The sequence below is a fragment of the Echeneis naucrates genome, chromosome 16 (genome assembly GCF_900963305.1).
Source record: "Echeneis naucrates chromosome 16, fEcheNa1.1, whole genome shotgun sequence".
NCBI lineage: Eukaryota > Metazoa > Chordata > Actinopteri > Carangiformes > Echeneidae > Echeneis > Echeneis naucrates.
Genome location: NC_042526.1, coordinates 8,497,053 through 8,517,706, shown reverse-complemented (window position 1 = coordinate 8,517,706; position 20,654 = coordinate 8,497,053). Strand labels below are relative to the sequence as shown.

The 20,654-nt window shown below is 40.4% G+C and overlaps 1 protein-coding gene across 3 annotated transcripts in view; it reads left to right on the top strand.

Annotated features, from left to right (window-relative positions):
• The window catches only part of ldlrad3 (low density lipoprotein receptor class A domain containing 3), a 69,856-nt gene that overhangs the window by 7,075 nt on the left and 42,127 nt on the right, over positions 1 to 20,654 (top strand). For all 3 annotated transcript variants that reach the window (XM_029523835.1, XM_029523834.1, XM_029523833.1), the window contains exon 2: positions 19,555 to 19,701. In XM_029523835.1, coding sequence (XP_029379695.1) covers positions 19,555 to 19,701 — 147 coding nt within the window. The remainder of the gene's footprint in view (positions 1 to 19,554; positions 19,702 to 20,654) is intronic.

Here is a 20,654-nt window from a genome sequence, read left to right as displayed (position 1 = left end):
GAGTATGTAAACACTCAAGTGTCATGTGTGATAAATATGCCAATCGGCTCAGCATCGTAGGTGAGGCCTATTTTAGAAGTGCAGAGTTGCTGCAATTGCATTTATGTGCAGGATTAGATTAATCTGGAGGATTATGGAGACCTTTACTGGGACTCTTTTCTGTTTCTATTACACAACACAATGATTTAGGATTGTTCCATAGGTCAGCACAGCAGATTTTAAGTCCAGGACTCATGTGCAAGAAATGCTGGCTCATGAAGCAATCCATTCGCTGAAATGAAACTCAAAATTATAACTGAGGTGCTGCAGAGTGTGAAATTTCAGTAATGTGTAGATTGTGTTTAATCCCCCCATCCCCTATACCTATATTTCTTACTGATAGCAAATGGATTTTTTTTTTTTAAGTTTAAATGTGCCATCTTTATGCCACGAAGATACTCGCACAACCCTTATTTCAGATACCTAATTCTGAGATCAAGGGTGTTTGGCCAGGCGTGACGGAGCATGAGCGGAAGATGAGCTAAAACCTCGCTTCGTCTACCCTGTCCGTGGGGAGAAGTACACAGGAACAACATGACCTGCCTGTCTCTTTGCGCCAGACTGACATTTAGTTGACGGTGCCAATGGAATTCTCTGCACATATTTTTTTCGTGCTCACTCACGTGGACATGCGTCTAATTTAGCAACCGCTCAGGTGAAATTGCAATCAACAGACGTAAAAGCTATTATGCACTTGATGCTACTCCACCAGGCGAATGTATAAATGAACAAATAAGATCAATCTCAATTCAGATGACTGAAATAATTGCCTATTTGTCACAATTAATTTCAGAGCTTTGACTAGAGACCCCTTGACATTGATATTGAATTTTCCATTATTATATACCTGAAAACCTGCACATTAAATGGAGCTGAATCCAAAGAATTAGACTGTGTGTTAAACTGGTAATAAGAGGGTCAAGAGGGGCAGGGATAATTTCCCTGTCTGGTTGAGGGTGCAGAGGTGAAGTAATGCAGAAGCGGATAGATAATGTGTGGAGACGACGTGGCTCCACCTCTGTCATGTTACAAACATGAATTAACCCCCTTTGAGCTCTCTGCCACTTGTTTCTAGTGTACAAAATCTTTGATTCCCCGACATTTGATCCCTTTCTTTTCCCACAGAGATCATGCCTTTGAGTCAATGTACATGTATGCATATGTACACTGTGCCGTCTGTATTCACAATGTGTAAAAAGGGTAATCCTCTCTTGGTCAGGAAGCAGGAGAGATGAGGCGCTCATCTTCACAGGAACTAATCATCCAATCCCGCCTGCTGTTTACAAAGGCAGTCTCACCATCCAAAATCAAATGCAAAGCCCATGTTAATTGCCTTAATGCTGCTTCTCTGTCAACCATGGCTTGGCAGCAGCCAGTGGCGCTGGGCCACAGAATGAATTCTTTTCACTTGTTCAATGAATACCAAAGACAAATGGGAAGTTCCTGCACCTCCTTGTTGCATCCATTTTTATCCACTGATAGTTTGACTCAAAATGAGGTGCGTTATGGGAGGGCAAACAAAAGTGGAGGTTGGTTAGTTTTAGAGAAGGCTAGAGGGCAGGAGGTTCAGTCCTGGCCTAGGTCATTATTGGGCAAAAGGTATTAGTCTTGCATGGGTCTAGTGTGCCAGAAATAGTAATTGAGTCTGTCACTGTGCAGTCTTTTCTAATGAGAAGCTGAAGGCCTAAGATGTGACTAATTTCTTATATGCTCAGGATGATACGTTGGCCTGGCCATCCTGTGCTTAATGACTCCCAATACTTAATGAAGGATCGGTGGGATTTCTTAGGCTTAGATGGAGCTTTGTATTAATGTACTTCAAGAGTTAGCACTCTCGGGAGAGCAGTTTAATGACATTTCAAGTCTTTTGATGTTCTTAGTTTGCGCAGCACTGCTGATCAAAAGTAGGGTTTTATTTCTGTTTGTATTTATACCAGCATTTCTGTAGAACGAGCGTATTTTGATGATCTGCGATTGTTTTTGTTTTTTTTCCAATGACAGGTATATAATTCATCATTGTATAAGGCCTAAAGAAATAAAAAGACAGCACCTGAACTCATCTTCACTTTGTAAATGCTAACGGACAGCTAAGCACTGCTCTGTGCTCCTCATTCCTCATAGCTGAAAAAAATCTTCCATTAATCAAAATCAACCTGGATTTGTTCAATGTAAATAATTACTGAGATAAGTGATATAGCTTGATTTTTATGCCCGTTTAATTAGACGGTTAAAAAAAGAAACAAATTACAGAAATGCGTATAATATATGCCTATACAGCTTTCTTAATGCACAGAAAAACCATGTCCACCATACTGCCGTTCCAGAAGATGCAGATCAAACAAAATTTCACAATAAAAATAACGTGTGTTCTGCACTGCCTCAATAATCACATGCTTTTCAAGATGCTTTGACCTGCTTGTGTTTGAGTTAAAAAATTTCTTATACAGAAATCAGGCTAGCTGGTAAACATCACATTTCACCCTCATGTGATTCTCATCTGCCGTGTCCGCCACGGGTCAGGAGATTGTGTGTCCTGGAGGAACAGCACAGCAGCTGATTATGATGGATTATGATAGATTCCTCCTTGACTGACCTCTGCAGCCACTTGCTCACTCCTCACTGCACTTGCACACACCCACACATATGTATAATGCATTTATGACCACAGACAAGTCCATAAACACACACGCTTAAATGTTGACATGTAAAAGTGTGCACATTTGCAGCCAGTTGCTCAAAAAAGTTAATTTTGCAATGGTTGGTAGGTATATTGACTGAAGGACTCAGTTAATAAAGGAGATGGAATGAGTTCAGTCCGTACATGTACATGCTTACATAAATGCCATAACATGGCATTGTGCAGCACAACGCAGTGCTGCCTAACTGACCGTCTTGTAGATTAGCTCAGATCAGTAGTAGCTAGATGTTTGAACAGAAAGTGAACTCAGGAGAAATTCAGATGAAAGCAAATAAACCAGAAAAGGAAAGAAATAATAAAACTTCCAACCTAAGAGCGTAGGAGCTGCTTTCAGAGCAGGCTATTTGTTTTCATTTGGTTTCGTGTCCTTTCTAGTGCCGTGCCGAGCACTTTGAGCAGTGTGTCTCTGTCAGACCAGCCACCTCCACACACACCACACTAGTTCCATATGACCACAGACGGCTCTGGTGAAGCAGCGACACAGAGCAGAAATGGATACTGCTAACCATCGGTGCTGACTGATGCACAATCAGACACCTGACTAGGAAAGCACTGCTCTGCACATTGTACGACCCTTTGAAGTGGACAAATAGTCAACATAAACTTTGGCATATCAGGAAGGAATATCAGAGTCGATGTGGATATTGACCCAGGGGGAGGTCACATGGAGGCTTCCAGTCGGAGCAGCTCTGACCGTGAGTCTGCATGTGATGAGGAGCATCAGGAGCACTGATGACATGCAGTCAGAAGGAAATGGAACATAATACAAGTTGCATGAGCAAATGGAGCTTTTTTTATTTATTTATTTATTTATTTCTTCAATGCATTGAGAGAGTGATTTTTAGCCATTACCATGACAACATAGAGGTCTCGGACTATCTCAGTGAGTGTAACAGAATTATGCACCCCAGTGATGCAGCTCATCACTCTGAGAAAGGAAGTGAAGCCAGATGAGACAGAATCACCATAAAAAAAAAAAGAATTAAGTGGGGGCCAGCACAAAGAGAGCCTGGTCATTGATTCTGAAGCTGAGGTCGGCCTATATGAGCAAATTGACATTGCCCACACATCCACTTTAGATCACACTTTTGAAAGGGAAAAGCTTAATAGAGTAAGAGAAAATGAGATTCTGTGTTATGACTGACTCTAATTACCAGTTGGAAAGAAATTGGTCACCTAATGGTCTCATGACCTTTCTCATCAGTGATCACGCCTTTTCCTGTCATGTTTCGTCTTTGTCTGTGTTGGCCTTTTAGACCTAGCACATAGATTGAAAACCTTGTGGAATGACCTTTACTTACAACATCAGCTGCCACGGTGACAACTCTTCATGCACCTACTATGCTTCAAATCATTCCTACTTTGCCCCGTCTCCGTAATGTAGCGAATCTATTTCACATCTCCTTATTTCTTCTCCTCCTCACCTTGTGCTTTCTCTTTCTGCTCCTCTATGGCTCTCTTTGCCCCAGCGCTTTTGGCAGATATCATTCATTCCCACTGCTTTTCAACCCCTGCAGTGACTCCATGGCCCAGCCACACAATTAGGAGCTCATGACTTGCTAATACACAGACTAGAAGACAATGGAAGTCTGTGCCTTCTTTGTTGTGCACTCCCTCCTTCCATCACTTTATCTCTCTCTCTCTCACTCCCTCACTCTCTCTTCCAAGGGCCCTTTTTAAGTAAGACGGTGCCATTTTTCCTCTTTCTCACGTCTCTCATCACACCCTCTGCTGCAATGCATCTTGTCTGCAGAGGATAATGAACCTGCGAGTGTTAAGAAGAATTAATCGTTCAATTTCCATCTAATAAGCACTGTTTTTATTAAATTAAATGTACTCTCAACCCAAATGACATTTGAGTTTGAGCATGTCATTTTCTGGCTCATTTAGCATCAAGTAAGCTTAAGTATATTAGAAAGTTTGTTCACCTTATTGTAAGCAACATCTTTTATTTTACTTCTTATTATTTTTTTTAATGAATTTGATACCTTTATTAGTTGTTGTTTTCTCCCTATGGTGCTGAGAGCTCAAGCTGTGCAAATGGAGGTAAGCAGCAAAACAGAGTCTCGCAGGTGTAACACAAGGTCAGCTCCAGCAGATTCCCTCCTTGCCGCTGTCTGCATCATTTCCCTCTATCTGGCTGGCTCTGTGGAAATGCCAGTTTATTTGGTGTGAGGTCTCGTGGCATAGCGGTGAATGAAGGTTGTGTGCATTTTTGCTGTTGTGTTGTGCGACAGCTGACCACATGATGAAAGGGATGCAGGCTAGTGTTGACATTTAGTTTCGCAACGCTGATGGGCCAACGCAGGGAACCTGAATTAATGGGAAAGACGTGTTTGGCTTGACAGCAGAATCCTCCTCCCCAGGACTGATGAGTAGTCCAAGCCAGTGAGAAATTTTTTCGTGTGGTTTGCATTGTTTGTATTGAAGTGCCCATCTCTGTGGTCACACTCTAGTATCACTTTCATCATCCGCTTTAATTTTTTTCTTCCTGCATCTTACAAACAATGCTGCTTTTGTCTGATTTCGAGTGGTGAGCAGTGTGCCCACAACTAAATCTCATTTTTGAGTCCGTATTCCTCATCCTTTGTCCCCTCTCTGTCTCTAGCAGCTCCTCCCCACTGTCAAGGTAATCCCAAGGTGATGTTAATAGGGTGGGATGCTGTTGAAAATGCTGCTGTCATCTCTTTGAGGATTAGTTGGGCAATTGCTTCCTTAAAATCCAAGCCAAGCAGTTAAAGGAAACTGCAACAAAACAACTTTTTTGAAATTGCCTTATACTGCCACTGTGCTTTTTTGTGCCTTAACAGTGCCACACTGGATTTTATGTCCCCAATGTTTTGTTTGCATTTCAATGTATTAATGTTCTGATCCCCATTTTAATTTAACTACAGATGGGCTCATAAACAGCTCGAATAAACTGCTGCTATGGGATTATAAACTCCATGTGACATGTGATCCCAGATTAATGAAGGAGCAAAGTTTGATTAATGGGGCCTTGTTTTGCCAAGCCAGCCTAATTTGGCCAGCCATCGTTCCAAAGAACCAAAGGCAGTATAAGTCATTGCGAGGCTTATTTGATAAAGGGGAAGCTGCTAAATGAATGCATAATAATAAGGCAGAGGCTAATGAAACAACTAGTGTTGTGCTCATGATGCCCAAGAGCTGTGTGGGCTTATTTGTTTGCAAACGATGCATCTTTATGCTTCCATTAACCTCTTTGGTGCCATACATTGGAAATAGCTTCAGGGAATCATTTTCAGGAAATAATTACTTGAACAGACAGCTGTATGTTGTCTACTAAAAGCGTACATGTGATATAGCCTCTACCTTCTGCAGCTCCACTAAAGAGAGAAATTCCAGCGGCATGATGTCTGACTATACCTTTAGCTTTTTAGAGTGCATTTGTTCCAATATTTGTAATTAGGGTTGTAATGGTACGTGTATTCGTACCGAACTGCTCTGTACAGGGCATTCAGTACGAATACACGCATGTACCGAACATACTGAAAATATTACAGAGCTAAAGCAAAGCGGAATTACTCGCCACTCTTTGTTTCCTCCGGGTGATGGAACGCTATCGCTAAGCCCCGTATGTTGTTGTCGAGCATCTTGTTTAGCATGTAGCACAGACCAGCCTCACTGAGCTTGAGTTACTCAACCAAATTTGAGTTATTTTAACGATGCAGTCTAATGTAAGTAAAGATGAGCCACGCGGAGCTTTAGGGCAACACGTTTTCTCTTCAATGTAGAAATTTTCTCCACTGATGAATTAAGCTTTTAGTAAGATTTCATTTGTTCGTTTGTTTTAACTTGCTTAGAAAAGCCAAAGAGGTTTTATTTAATTGAGCAGTTTGAATGGGATGCTGAAAATGCTTTCAGTATTTTCTACCTGCTGCACTTTAATTACTCTTTATTTTATTTCTTATTTTTATTTAAATTACTTTCCTAATTTTATTTCGGATAGAAATTATTCTTCACCCTTCTTAGATTTTATTAGTAAAAATGTCTTTGGTCATCTGTTTGGGATTATCAGTAGTTTATTGTGAGTGTGAATGGTTGCACATTAAGCAGCTGGTCTTTTTTGGAAATCACAGTATGTCTCTCTGACATTGGTTTGCCTTTTTAAGCGGGTATTCTCTTTCTTCCTCTCTGGTGCTATTTCAGCCCGCAGATGCACCATCAATAATGCAGCCTCTTTAACAAGGCAGAGCCTTTTAGGAGGGTTTGCCAGGGCCCCTCCCTTCCAGATGCCTGCTATTCGCTGGGTGGTCACATCCAACTTGAAATTTCGTCAATCATGTGGTATAACTCAGAAATGAAGCCACAATCAAACAGAATTTTTTTTTTGTATTTTTCATTCTACTTTTATCATCATTGAGGCTTTTTCTTCTCAACTCTGACTATGCTGGAAAGCAATTAATGCAGGGAAGAGGAAGAAAACGCTGTCTTTGTTGAGATAAAGAACTGAGTATCAACTGCACAGCTGCAGGCAATAAATAAAATGGCAGCTAAGGCAAGAAGGAAATTCTGACGCAGTATAAAATTCATGTTCTACAAAAGAGAGCCAGTTTGTTTTCTGATAAATGCTACCTCAAATCATAGTTATCTCTCAGTGTCTGTGACAGTGCCAAAAGTTATAGCAGGTTAGAAAACTTCTGGCATGTTGACTTGAAAACAGCACCGTGTTTGATGTGGATCCAGGAGCTTCGATCCAGCATATGAAGAAAAACCACATTGGTGGAATTTGCGCTCCATGATATTGGCTGCATCCTGAAGTTGCTAAATTTTCCTGGTAAAAAAAAAAAAAAAGCCATTTATTGTCCATTAAAGAATTGGCGCTGATGCCAAACCTCACAATCATTTAGTCTTTTTGAGCTCATGTACTATACTTCATAGTAAATGTTGCAAACAGAGGACAAATGATCAAACTTCACACTACGTTGGATTCAAATATACAACATGGCTCATATCCTCTTATGCCTTCTTTCCATGAAATAAGGTTTTCATGGAAAAAAAAATGCAGAAGACAAAAAAAAAATAAATGTGAGATTAAGTAGAAATATTAGTTGTGAAGTGTGAGAGTTTTCTGTGCTCTTTATTTTATTGAACAGAATGTTAAGTCTTCCAGCCAAACAAATCGCTTTCAGTGATGCGCTACATGAATGGTGGCTAATCCTCCTGCAGCCTTTGGAAAGGACAAGCTTGTGGAGTATTGTTTGTTCCTGTCCACGTGCAAGCAGGGGGAATTGGGGCTGTAGTCCTGACCTGTGCGAGTTCACGCCTGCTATGGCAGATGCTTTTGAAAATGAACAACTCTCTTTCTCAGGTTGATGCAAAGGGCTTTTAGTTCCACAGAGGGTGGATTTCAGGATACACTTGGATTGTAATTCCTTTAAAAGTCAGCCGGCAGCAATCAGCTTGGTTGTGTTGATCTGCACATTATGTCATTTTTTCATTTGAAGAATTCCAAGATGGGGTTTCTGTCGCTTAATTTTCTCTTTTTACACTTTACACTTTACCCTTAGAACCAAGACTGAACTTGGAGATGGAAATTTCTTTAAGTATTGGTTTAAGATCCCCTCCAGAAATGATGTAATGCATGTAAAAATACTCAACATTTGATTTCCTCAACATAAACATAAAAAAAATACTGCTAAGGATTAAAAGTACTTCTCATCAAAAATTCCAAATATATAAATATGCAAACGTTGAAATACCTCCAGGGCCTGTGGCGCTGTGTCACGCCCACCACTGTAGTGTTGCGGGCCTGATTACACCCTGAGCACAGTTGCAAGCTAACACAGTCTCACAAACACATTTTAAAGTGGAGTTTTAATTTGTGAGCATGTGTGTGTATGATTGTTTCGCATTACTTTGAGAAGGATGAGTGGGTGGATAAAGTTCCTTTTTGAGCAATGTCAGTTTCCCCAGGATGTTAGCACATGTTCATGCATTAGTTGTGCAGTCAAATCTAGATGGCTCAGAAGCAGAGCTCTGTTTTGTCACTCCAATATTTTGAATGTCACGTTGAATGTGGAAAGCACAGCGCTGACTTAATCAAGGACCATTTCTAACCATTATATTGTGCCCTTTGCTACCCTGCTACTAGCTTGCTTTTGCTTAACTCTCTTATATTTAATCCCTCGCTAGCTCTGTAAATATCTCCATCTGGTCATGTATGCACAATTTCGTGACAGAAATAAAATATATATGAATGTAACATTCATATATTTCAGTTTCACAGGAATGCTCTATATTAATGTCAAACGCAGAAATGGAAACATTCAAACTGATATATTATATTACTATGCCAATATGTCAAATCATTGAAAGCATGTACAGTATCTGCACTATTTGATATTCACAGTATACCATTGCTTGGTTTGCACAACACAACCGAGAAATAAGCAGCTTCACCGTCATGGTCCGAACTGTCACCACCTTCACATCAGCAGTTGGGTTAACAACCACAGTACAATTCACTGTGCTGACGAGCTGAGTACAGTGTCAACTTCACCATAGCATATAAGGAACATAGTTAAATATTATTAAGTATTTAAGAATCTGAAAGACTGATATAGATCTTGAACAACTGGTATGATGAGACACATTATTGAAGTTTAGCATCTTCTCCTCACATTCATCACTGACCTTGGAAATTATTCTTTACATCAGTTTTTACTATGTTTTCTTAAATCATAAATGGAAATCCTGAATCAGTCTCAGTTGAAAAGTGCAAGACAAATTGAAATAAGCGGTCTGCGATCTGTCAAATCTCCTATTTGCCAATCCTCCCAAAAAAAAAAAAAAGCATGCAGCTTTAGATGAGATATAAAACTACAGACCATGCTGAGCCATATCACATTTTCATTTTCTCACTTTAATCAGGATTACGTAAACTGCTCACAACTGTCAACCAGAGGCAAAGATGATTTACCCTGTTATTTGACCTCTTATTTCAATTCCTTATCCTTCTCACATTTTCTCCAGCTTCCTCTTCTTCATCTTCAGTGTAGAAAATGCAAACATTTTTGTTGCAAAGCTGTTGCTACCAGCGCCGCCGTGTCACTGAAAGCAGCTGGCGAAATGTGATGCAAAGTGTGGTTGAAGCTTAACGAAGCGTGACAAAAAATAAAATATCAAAAAAAGTTGGACTACATATATATGAGGCATATTTAGTACTTGTGGTGATGGAAATTTCAGAAAAATACCAGAAGAACACAAAGCAGTGAAGATGTCTCTCATATCCTCTTTTCTGTATGTCAGCAGAGACAAAACAGGCTTTCACAGTAAGAATGACTCACATCAATACTGACTATTTTTCCTCTTGGGGGAAGTCTTAATTTAGGAGCCCTCTACGCAGGAAAAACTACATTAAAAGATATGACCTATATATCGAGTATGCCAGAAGAAGTACAAAGCAAACAGTCCCTACATAGTATTAAACAAGTGAGAATATGGGAATACAACACGGTAGAACCCATTGTAGGATATATTGTAGGCGTACAGTGAAGCACACACAAATGAGAGGAAATGACAGGCATTAATTAAGAATAGATGATGGTAGCTTAATGGTAAATTCCATTCTGGTTGTGTTAGTATTTTGGTACATGCAGAAACTTGAAAGAAAAACAAAACTCAAAATGAATGTATTTGAAGTGTAAGGAGGTGTAAGGAGGTTCGGCTGAAGGCTGTCTGCAGCTGTTGTATGAACACTTCAGGAAGAGTGAAGCCACAAAAACACACACAGTAGATATATTTATCTGTGGTATTATTCAGGATGCCATGCCCACACCCAGAAACTCACCAGCGATCATTTTGCTTCCCGGTAATTATCCCACATTTTGTTTATTGCTGTGTCTCTGTGTGAACTGATTATCCGGAATATAAAAGTCCTCCCAGAGTTGGGCTGTCCAGTTTCTCCTCCATGCAAGTGTTTGTGTTCTTCATAAAAAAACTAAACAAAAAAAAAAAAAAAACTGCATGAAGTTTTCATTTATTTAGCCTAATTTTTTAACCACTTTTTAAATGCCCTGAGAGAAAAATGAGGCACAAAGTGATTCATTCAAGAACATATTCTGATAATATTTTACAGAACAAATTAAGCACAATCAATAGTTGAAAATATATTTATGCTGGGGAAAACTGGAGCAAGGAAAGAGAGGCATGTAAGTGCATTACTCCACTGCACCATCTGTATTCTGTGTTTAATAAGAACTGTTTGGTGGAATAGGAGAACTAAGGTCATATGTCACTGCTCTGTGATAGTACAGTACCAATAGTTTACAGTTTAGTTTGCCACATGAACTTCATGTGTTTTATTAATGAGATCGGAGAAAGACCAGATAATTGGCACCTACACAGAAAAAGTTTGCTCTTTTGTTAAAGTAAATCAATGTTAAGGAAGGGTTTGCCTCAGTATTTAGAATCTGCTAGATGACTTTAGATCGTTTCACTTACATAAGCCTAGTTTCCTTCTTTTGTATTTTTCTTCATTGTGGATTTTCTGGGAATTTAATTATTGATTGGTACGAATAAAACGTAAAACCAGGGGTATTAAAATAATCATATTTTGTCTCCCTCCCCCCTCCCCTTCACAATCCCTATGCCCCACCAAAGGTGTAGATTTAGAGAACCTTCCCCCAGGCCAACAACGGCTGAATGAGGTAAAGGCCTGAATGTAGCCAGTTTCACATTATTCTGAGTTTGTTGACTGCTTCCATGCATGACTGCCCTTTTCTCCATCGTTCCCCATTAAGGCCTTCCCTGCTCTGTTGCTCCGAGCTTATGCTGTCCTGTGTCTGCGTCTGTCTCACTGTAGGGTATCTTTAATTGATGCACATCGGATTCTTTTCACTTGTGCTTATTTATATGTGGCGCTTCAGTGAACTGCAGGATCAGGATGGAGAATCCCTTCCACTTTCAGCTAAGCTCCCCCCCCTTCACATAATCACACATGTGCAAAATGGTAGAGACGGCGAAATCACCTCGACTCGCCTTCTGCACCTCCGAACCTGTTTGTGTAGCTGGCCAATTAAGAGTAGTGCGCAAATGGAAAAGTATTTTCCTGTCCTTGAAGCTGAAAAAGTTAGTTTTTATCCCAAGCTAGGCTCTATCGATTTACTCCTCTCTTATCCTCCAGCACAAGCATATTTATTTGTATTGACAAAAGGCTGTAATGTGACTTGACTTGCTCTTATTCAGCTTCAGAGAGAATTTGGCATAATTCACTTGAGACTGTTGTGCCCAGTATTGTGGATTACTGAGGAAAAACAGCTGACATCAAGGGACATTGGATGAGAATGTGGGATTATATCTATTGGTAAAAACTTTTTGGATTTCTCTGGAGAGCTCCCCTATGTGAACTTAATGTGATACCTCTTCCACACCCTCGCTATAGTTTTCACTTTTACTCTTTTCCACTTTAACATACAGACAGCCTAATCAATTTTTTGGTGCCATTTCAATTGGCGCCTCAACCTTTCACCTGAGGCTAATCAATGCAGGTTAGACATATAAGCCTGCTGAGGAAGGTGGGGTTAAAGCACTAACGGCCAGACCAATAATCATTTTAGCTACAGATTTATATCACCGACCTTTCATGCACAGAGCACAGGGAATAGGACTTGCTTAAGGTGCTTATTACGAGGACTTTGAGGACAGAAAATGCCTTTACTGTTACTTTTTTTTTTTTATATATATATATATAACCTCTACCTTTTTTCTCCCACGATTGTTCCATGTAACTGTTGCAGAGCTATATCTTTACCTCACCTTCATTCCCATTTGTTCGCCTTTGCCCACTCATTTTTCTTTCCCTTTCCCCTTAGTGGACCACCAATCTTTTCATGTTTTCCCTACATGCTGTCATGTTAACTCCTCGTACCATTTTTTAAATTTATTTATTTATTTATTTATTTATTTATTTTAGTCCTTCTCCCTCCCACTGCACGCTGCCTTTCGCTATTTCCCTGTTCAGTGCTAAAGCACCATTCTCTGTTGCGCCTCTAGTAGCACAATCCAAGGTCCGGACATAACCTAAAGGGTCTTATGGGGAGACCATCTATGCACTTTAAGATGTATTAAATTTTCAATAGCCCCTGTTGAGAGTAATATAGATTTTATTACCAAATTAGCTGCCCAGCGTTGGGGCAGCATGCTGACATTTGGTATGAAAATATTCATAAGGCCTGGGAGACAGTGGCAGATGTGGGTGGCTGGACTGCAGTCTGCCGCTGCCCTACCCGCCTTTGCATATTCAGAGAATTGCTTAGGGTGCACTGAAGTCTCCAGGCTGCCATTTGCAGAATCATTATGTATGACATGTACCCATGGAAAATCTTGGAATGAAAGTTGGAAGCTTGCCATTTGTGCATTGACTTGATTTTTGTCCCATTTAAATGGGCACCAGTGGTCAAAGATGTTAAATAATTGACAGCCCTTACCCAAAAAAGATGTGGGTACGCATTCCCCAGTTCTTCCATACCCACAACATTCTCATCTTACTATTTTCTTAGCGTGGGATGGCTTTGATTTTCCTTTTTTTACCTTGTGACATTCTTCAAGGTCTAATTCAACCCTGAAGTGTCTTCTTCTTTTTTTGATTAGTTACCCTATTGAGTTGTCTCATAAAACATATTTCTTTGTCTCAATGAAAAAATTGTGTGTACCTTTTAAAGCCTCACAAACACTGAGCACACAGTCTTCCTCATAAAATATTTACAAAGCCAATTGTTGAATCCTATTGTTTACATCAGCGTTTGCTTGCTCGCAAAATGTTTTTTGAATTAGCAAAAATAACGGTGGAGGAGTGGAATTGAATGAAATCAGCTGCAGAAATGTGTATTGCATATGAACAAACACAGACCCACCGGTGAAAGTATAGTATTACAATTGTGCAAAAGTCCCTCTCCGTTTTTTTACTTACCGTAAATCCATTTGGGCTTTTACTGTGGAACGTCACACAAGATGATGTATGAGCAAAGTTTGACACTGAATGGGTGTTTTCAAATTCTGTTGATGGTGAAAATTTCTCTGTGCTCATTGTAACTCTGACTTGGTGTGGACATATACCTGGAGTATGGTTCTCTGAGACTGTTTGGAGGACAATTAGGGCCTGGTGCACAACTTCCTACAACAAGTAAGGCCCGGGAACCTGAATTCTCAAGTGCCCCTGCACTGAATATGGACCACCATTGGGAGGAGCGATCTTGTTCTAGTTCAGTTTTTCACAGAAAATAATATCTGCACAGATCCCAATGGGATAGGTAGATGTAATTTTGTGAATTTTGAACTAGGTAGATGAACTGTTTTTTGCAAAGACGATATGAGATTATCATTTCAATTATTATTATCATTATCTTCAGTCGGGTGTTTTTGTCTTCAAAGCTGTCTGGAGGGGGATCTTTAAAATATGCATTAATATGAGAGGTACTTGCATCGATTATTGACTTTGTGTTTTTAATATAATAATACAAAGCGCTGCAGTCGTGTTCAACTTGCATGTCAGTCATGATGTAACATGAGACAAAAAATATATATATATATATTATTACAAAAATACTCTGGATTTAAATTCAGTATTATTCATGACCACTGGGAAATTAAACTAGTTCTGGGAGTTCATTTTTATTTAAAATTATAATTGATGCAAGAGAGAAGCACTCAATACACAGACATCGCAACAGCACTGCTGAAATATGGAGAGTGAAGAATTTCACCCTGGGTAAACCAATGAAATTAACCTGGAAGTCGTGCACACATTAAATATAAATGCTAATTAAGAAAGTATACAACCAATGCTTGAAAGTTTCCAACACGAAGGCTTTAGCAGTCTAAATAAGAGCCTTAGTGGTTTGTGGTTGGGAAAAGGATGGAACCAGAGGAAGGATTTGCAGAGGCAAGGATAGTATAGTCAATATTTGACCTGAGTAATTGGACTGCACTTCACCCAGCAAGATACATAGGCGTCCAGTGTCATTCCTGCCTTATCTCCTTCAGTCACCCCCACACACCCAGTTGGACCACAATTGTACACAGGAGTTGTTGTACAGCTGCAGATAATGCCCCATGCTAATGCTATCCACAACATAACTGTTCAAAACATATATGAGGGTGAATGGGGTGCTGTGCACGGACGCTGTTCTGTCCATTAAATTTCCCCAGGTCACCTTGGGAGTGTTGCAGAGTCCACTGAGAACTGTACTGAGTTATTATTCTGTTAACAAGCTCATAGAACAGTCCATAATAAGCTCTGTGGCCACACTTACTGTGGTAATGAGGTGGGTTTGTTCGTTAACTCAGTGGCAAACCGCTGCAAGAATTCTGGGTTATCACTGTATTGATAGAATGACAAGGGCATATGAATATGATTTGTGGAGTCTTAAAAAAAAAAAAAGGGACTGACAACCTGGATGCAAGAAGTGCTGCAGTCTCGTCGCTATTGGCAGTTTTAGAGAGTCCTGGGAAAGGAAGAGCTGTCTGTCAACCTTTTTCCTTCATTCCCTATGGCCATCTGTCAAAGACACAGCAGACACCCAGAGCACACGAGTGCTCTCTGTCCTTTCTTTCTTTCTTCTCACACGCTCTCAAAGCAACTTTCCAATTAACCTGATGCCTCTCATACTGCCAGCTCTTTGAAGTTGTTTTACACTTTTCTCTTCCGCACAAGTTGTGTGTTCTTTAAATGTTCTCTCATATGGGCTGCTGGCTGAAGACGGATCTATATTTGAAAAAGTGTGAAAAGTCTTGAGTCAGTAACAAGTCAGATAAGGCTAGTACACAAGAGTGTAGATTAGGGTTTGCAGTATTTACACCTTTGTCTTCGGCCCACCAGGAATTGTCCCTGTTCTCCTGATTAACCATTCTGGGCCTGTGCACAATGCACAATAGTCATGACCATGGATTGGAATAGGCTATTCTTAGCCAATATGCAGTAAATCAGTGGAAAATGTAGTCAACACTGACACATGCATTAACAAAAAAGTCAAATACTGTGAAACAGGAGTAATTCTGAAAAATACTATGACATAGAGCTTTGGTCATCCCGCCCAGCTCTAGGACTGACTATGTCTAGACCAGACCAGGGACCGGACCCCTGCAGAGAGTAGAGACTAGAGACCAGACCAGACTAGACGAGACGAGAGACTGGACCCCAGTAGGAATAAAAAGGAACCTATCTGTTGGGAAAATTCTCAGAGGGGGTCAATAATAATGCACGCCCCCCCACCAGTGAAGTGGCTGTCTGAGTGCTAAGTCAAACAAGAGTCACTCACTGAGCTTAACACAAAGAGGTGACTATCATGTACTTCAATGGAGATGTCAGTAATCGGTGGAAAACCAGAGAGCATGGGGGTAGAAGAAATTAAAACGTTCACAGTTTCATATTTCCACCACAGTTGTGGGACGTTGTTTAATTTTTTTATTGTTATGTTTTGGCTTAAATGTGTGGAAGCATTAACTGTCTATATTTCATCACTTGAAACACTGTTTCAGGGTTAAATTTATGTACAAAGCTAAAAATGGAATTTACAAAATTAAAAACCGAAAAAAAAAAAAGAAAAAAAAAAGGAAAAAATGAATATGGGAAAAACGGATTTTATAGGGCTCTAGGCAAAAACTAAAATGAGTCCAAATCTTTGCCTTCAACGAGGACGGGGCCGGTTGAATCTCTCTTTCCTCCATTCCTCCATGTGTATGTTCCAGAACCGGCTCTGTGGTGACATCAGGATGTCACTCATATGAAATGGAGGCAGACAGCCTGCGGATTTGTTTTATTTTTTTTAAATCAAGTTTAGGACATTTTAAATTGATTCTGAATCGTAGTAAATGAGAATCGCAATTCTTATATGAATAAATATTTTGGCACACCCCTCATATATATATATATATATATATATATATATATATATATATATATATATATATATCAGCTAAAATACTCTATTTGTGTGAAATTTGTGAAAACAGTAAGCAGTTATATGTACAAATGAGATCACATCTTTCCTTCAGCTGTAAGCGGCTCCATCCACAAGTGAAGAAAAAATGCTTTCCTGTCAGCATAGGCGATCACACAATGTTTTAACAAACGATCACAATCCATAGAGATGTAAGGGTGTGAAAAAGAGGCGGAGGTGCCGTTTCAAAGATAGGTCTTTAAGAGATTCTTGAACAAAGGGTCACCCTGCTCAGTAGCTTGTTACACCATCAGCAGAAGAGGACAGCGATTGCTTTGTGTGCAGGAAAGGCGATGCCAAACAGGATCCCTTGGAAGAACACAGTGCTGGAGCATAAGCGTGTACAATTGCATTCAAGTAGCTGAGTACAGACCCAGATGTCACTCTCAAGCAAAGCATTAGTGAATTATATTTGATCCATAGGTTGTCTGTGCAAGTCGATGGATGCCAGAGTGACGTGTGCACATTTCAGCAGGTCATAGACCAGACAGGATCGCTGCAGTCTGGGCCATCTGTTTGCATCATGCTGTGTGACAGCATAACATCATGTCCTTACTGAGGAAGAATTTGACAACTGCTTTAATCTTATTTGTTTTATGTTTTATGTTTTGGGTCCTCATGACGTATAGATTAGCATGTTTGTGGTAAACCACTCAGGCATGCTCCAATATTTATCCTTTTAATGTAGTAAAATATTTTTATTTTTTCTCCTCAGAAGTGCCAACTGTTATCTGACAAACTTCACAGATAATTTTGCTTTGCAGAAATATGAGCTCAGACAAGTCCTCTTTTGGGAGCATCACCACCTTATTAATATATCGTGAATGAAATAGACCCCGTGAGACCAACCAATCAGCACAGTCATCTTGTAGGCAATCCCTCCATTGATTCATGAACCTAGCTCTCGCAGTCTGTCCAAGAGGACCCTTAATGTTTGGACTTTTTGGTTCATGCCCTGTCTTATTTTAAAGGATCTTTCCTTTGTCCCATTTTCCTTCAGTGTTATTGTCTGCTCCGCCCTAATGTTTTTCACCTGTATTCAGTTATCCTTCCCTCTCTGCAAGTCTCTGTGTTAGGTTTGTATTTGTCACTTTCCTCAGTGTTGTCTCCCTTGCGTCTGCTGGTCTTCCTGTGGTCTCCTGGTGTGCTTCTGCTTTTTTGTTGCTCTGTTTTTGATTTTGGACCTTTTCCTATAAAATATCAGGGTAGACTGAGCACAGCTGCTGCAATGGCAGAATGTCACAATCTCTACAATTCACTTGAAAAGGAGATCATGGACATCTTCAAGAGTCATCGTGATGTAAAATTGTCAGCTGTCATGCCCCTGCTCTTCAGTCCTCATAAATTACAACAGCCCTTTTTTTTGTCTCGATCCCTCACATCCCCATTTTTATATTGCTAGAGGCAAAAGAGTGGTTTGCATCATCTCCACAGAGGATCAGAAGGGCTGCTCTGTCTCATTTAGGAGGGGATCGCCATGTGCTTCCCTGAATCTGGTACGTTAAAAGGGCGGCATGAGAAGTATGATGTAAGAGCAGATGATTTCTATGTGTCAGTTATTCAGATGTTCTCTGGGAAGTGGCTACATCTACAAAGTGAATATCAACTAAACCTGTGATCTCCGGTTGTGAATTCACCTAATTTAAAGACCAAAGCCTTTCATTTGTATAGATTCCTCAGTATCAGCAATGTGATAAAACTGAGAACATATTCCCTGTTTCTACATATCTGATTTATTTAGAAACATGGGAAAATCTAAGCAGCGTTGTGGTAGCTCTGTGTCTCAAGGAAATGTGGCATTTTGTGTTTTGTTTAATACTAACATTAATATAGTCTTTGGAGACATTGTGTTACAACAAACTTAAAGTTTGTAAGGTTTTTAATAGACTGCTTGATGAGGCATTGCAAGATGTTCCAAGTCATATTCGAAGTCTGAAACTCAACCACTTCAGTGATACTATTTATGTTTTTATGGGATATTTAGCTGTCTTATTTGAGTAAGTGCCAAAATGTCCATCATTTGATCAGTCAGAGGCAACCACTGCCTTGTCACGGTTTATTGTTATCACTTCTCCACAGAGTTATTTAAGCGTGAGCCAATCACTCATTATTTGACCAAACCACAGTGTCACTTCAGGCTTATAAAGGTGCACACCTTTCGCAGCAGGTGCAGCTGCTGCACCCTGCTCTCGAGTGTAATGAAGTGCCCTACCGGCTGAACCACGTTTCAATGCTGCGGCACAAAAATGTTTCCCTTGTCTGCCGGGATTCCTCATTACTGCCCTATGGTTTTGTTTACGAGCTAAACTGCTCACTGCATCATGTCAAAACTCAGCCAAAAGGCCATGTCTCAAATTTCCAGCCCATTATGCCGCAGCTGCACTGCATCAACCAGAAATGCCCCAAACTACTTCAGGGCACTTGCTGTGTGCTGATTTTATTTATCTCTGCTATGTGTGTGTATGTCCAAGGCGTAGACTTATGCTTTGGTTTTGAGTGTTCTTTTATGTCTGTATTGTTATCTTTCCTATTATGATATTGCACAGCTTTGCAGTGACGCTAATGCCCACAATATTGTTAACACCCACTGACCTCCTCTGCTTTTGTATTCATGAGAACATCCTCTGTTTATTTACCCATAGATTGATATGGCTTTTTTTAAGTAGACCCAATGCCTGTACATTTTTTCTATCTTGAGAGAATAATAAGGACCCCCCCATTTTGAATATGGTGATGAAAATTGCTGCAATTCAATATCCGTCCACCTGTCTCTTTTTGTTACAGTGCGATTGTAATGGTTTGTTCTTTCCTTGTTGCCCTCCCCTCTATATCCCCTATCCTGGCTGTTTTATCCATTAGAGAGCCAGCTGCTTCCAGGGAACAACTTCACCACCGAGTGCAACATCCCTGGAAACTTTATGTGTGGAGATGGGAAGTGTGTTCCAGGCGGGTGGCAGTGTGACGGATTGCCTGACTGCTTTGACAAGAGCGATGAGAAGGGCTGCCGTAAGTTCCGTTTAGACTCCATTATCAAATCTTTTTTTAGCTCTTAGCTGTGCCTTAAAGGAATGTATCTTGATAGCCGCTTTAGTCATGTCTTCTTAACTCATGAACTCTTCTTGCTGTGCAGAATTGCAGTGGAAGTTCTTCCTTCCCTATCCATAGAGCCATAAGGGCCATTTTAAACCTAATGCTCTGCCAACTTAAGTGAACCTAACTCCACACTCAGCCCCACCATATGCAGCCGTCCTCTTCTCCACCCTACAAGACCCTCGGCCCCACTTTAGCACAGGGGTAAATCTTAATACCATCAAAGCAAATGCCGAATACTTCTGTGTGCAGGAATATTAGAGCATGCATAATTCCACTGTAAGGCTGCAGTAATGGCTCAGTTTTGATCCCCGCTCTTAGCTGGGTTTGATCTTTCTAGCCTGCTGCTCCTCCCTCTCCACCCACCTCAGACAGAACTCCACACAAAGATGTGATTGCCGATGAAGATTGACTATGAGGCACTGCCACGCTGACTGGAATCCCCCATCGCCCGATATATTCATCTCTCTAAATGTCCTGCACTCCCATTGTTCCTCCTCTCTGTGCCTTCCCTATTTATCTCATCTGATAATTTTTGGCTTTTGGCTTCCAGTTTTCTTCACAGAGCCTTGTTTTCAATTAGAAAAGGATAACGCAAGATTTCTTTATCCTTTCTCTCTGGCTAATTCTCTGCCAGGAAAAATCACCCATGTTTGTCATCCATTCTGTCACCTCTCCTTATTGCTGTCTTTTCTCATCTCCTCCACCTCCGTTTCCTTCCCCTCTCCTCCAGCCCTCACTTTCGCCCACTGTTCTTACTTGTTGGCAGCTCAGGGAACAGTCATACCATTCTTGACAAAGTTGTGTTCCTTGGCGCGCCAGCACTCACACACCCAAACTTTGTAGTCATCAGTCTTTTTAGTTTGTAT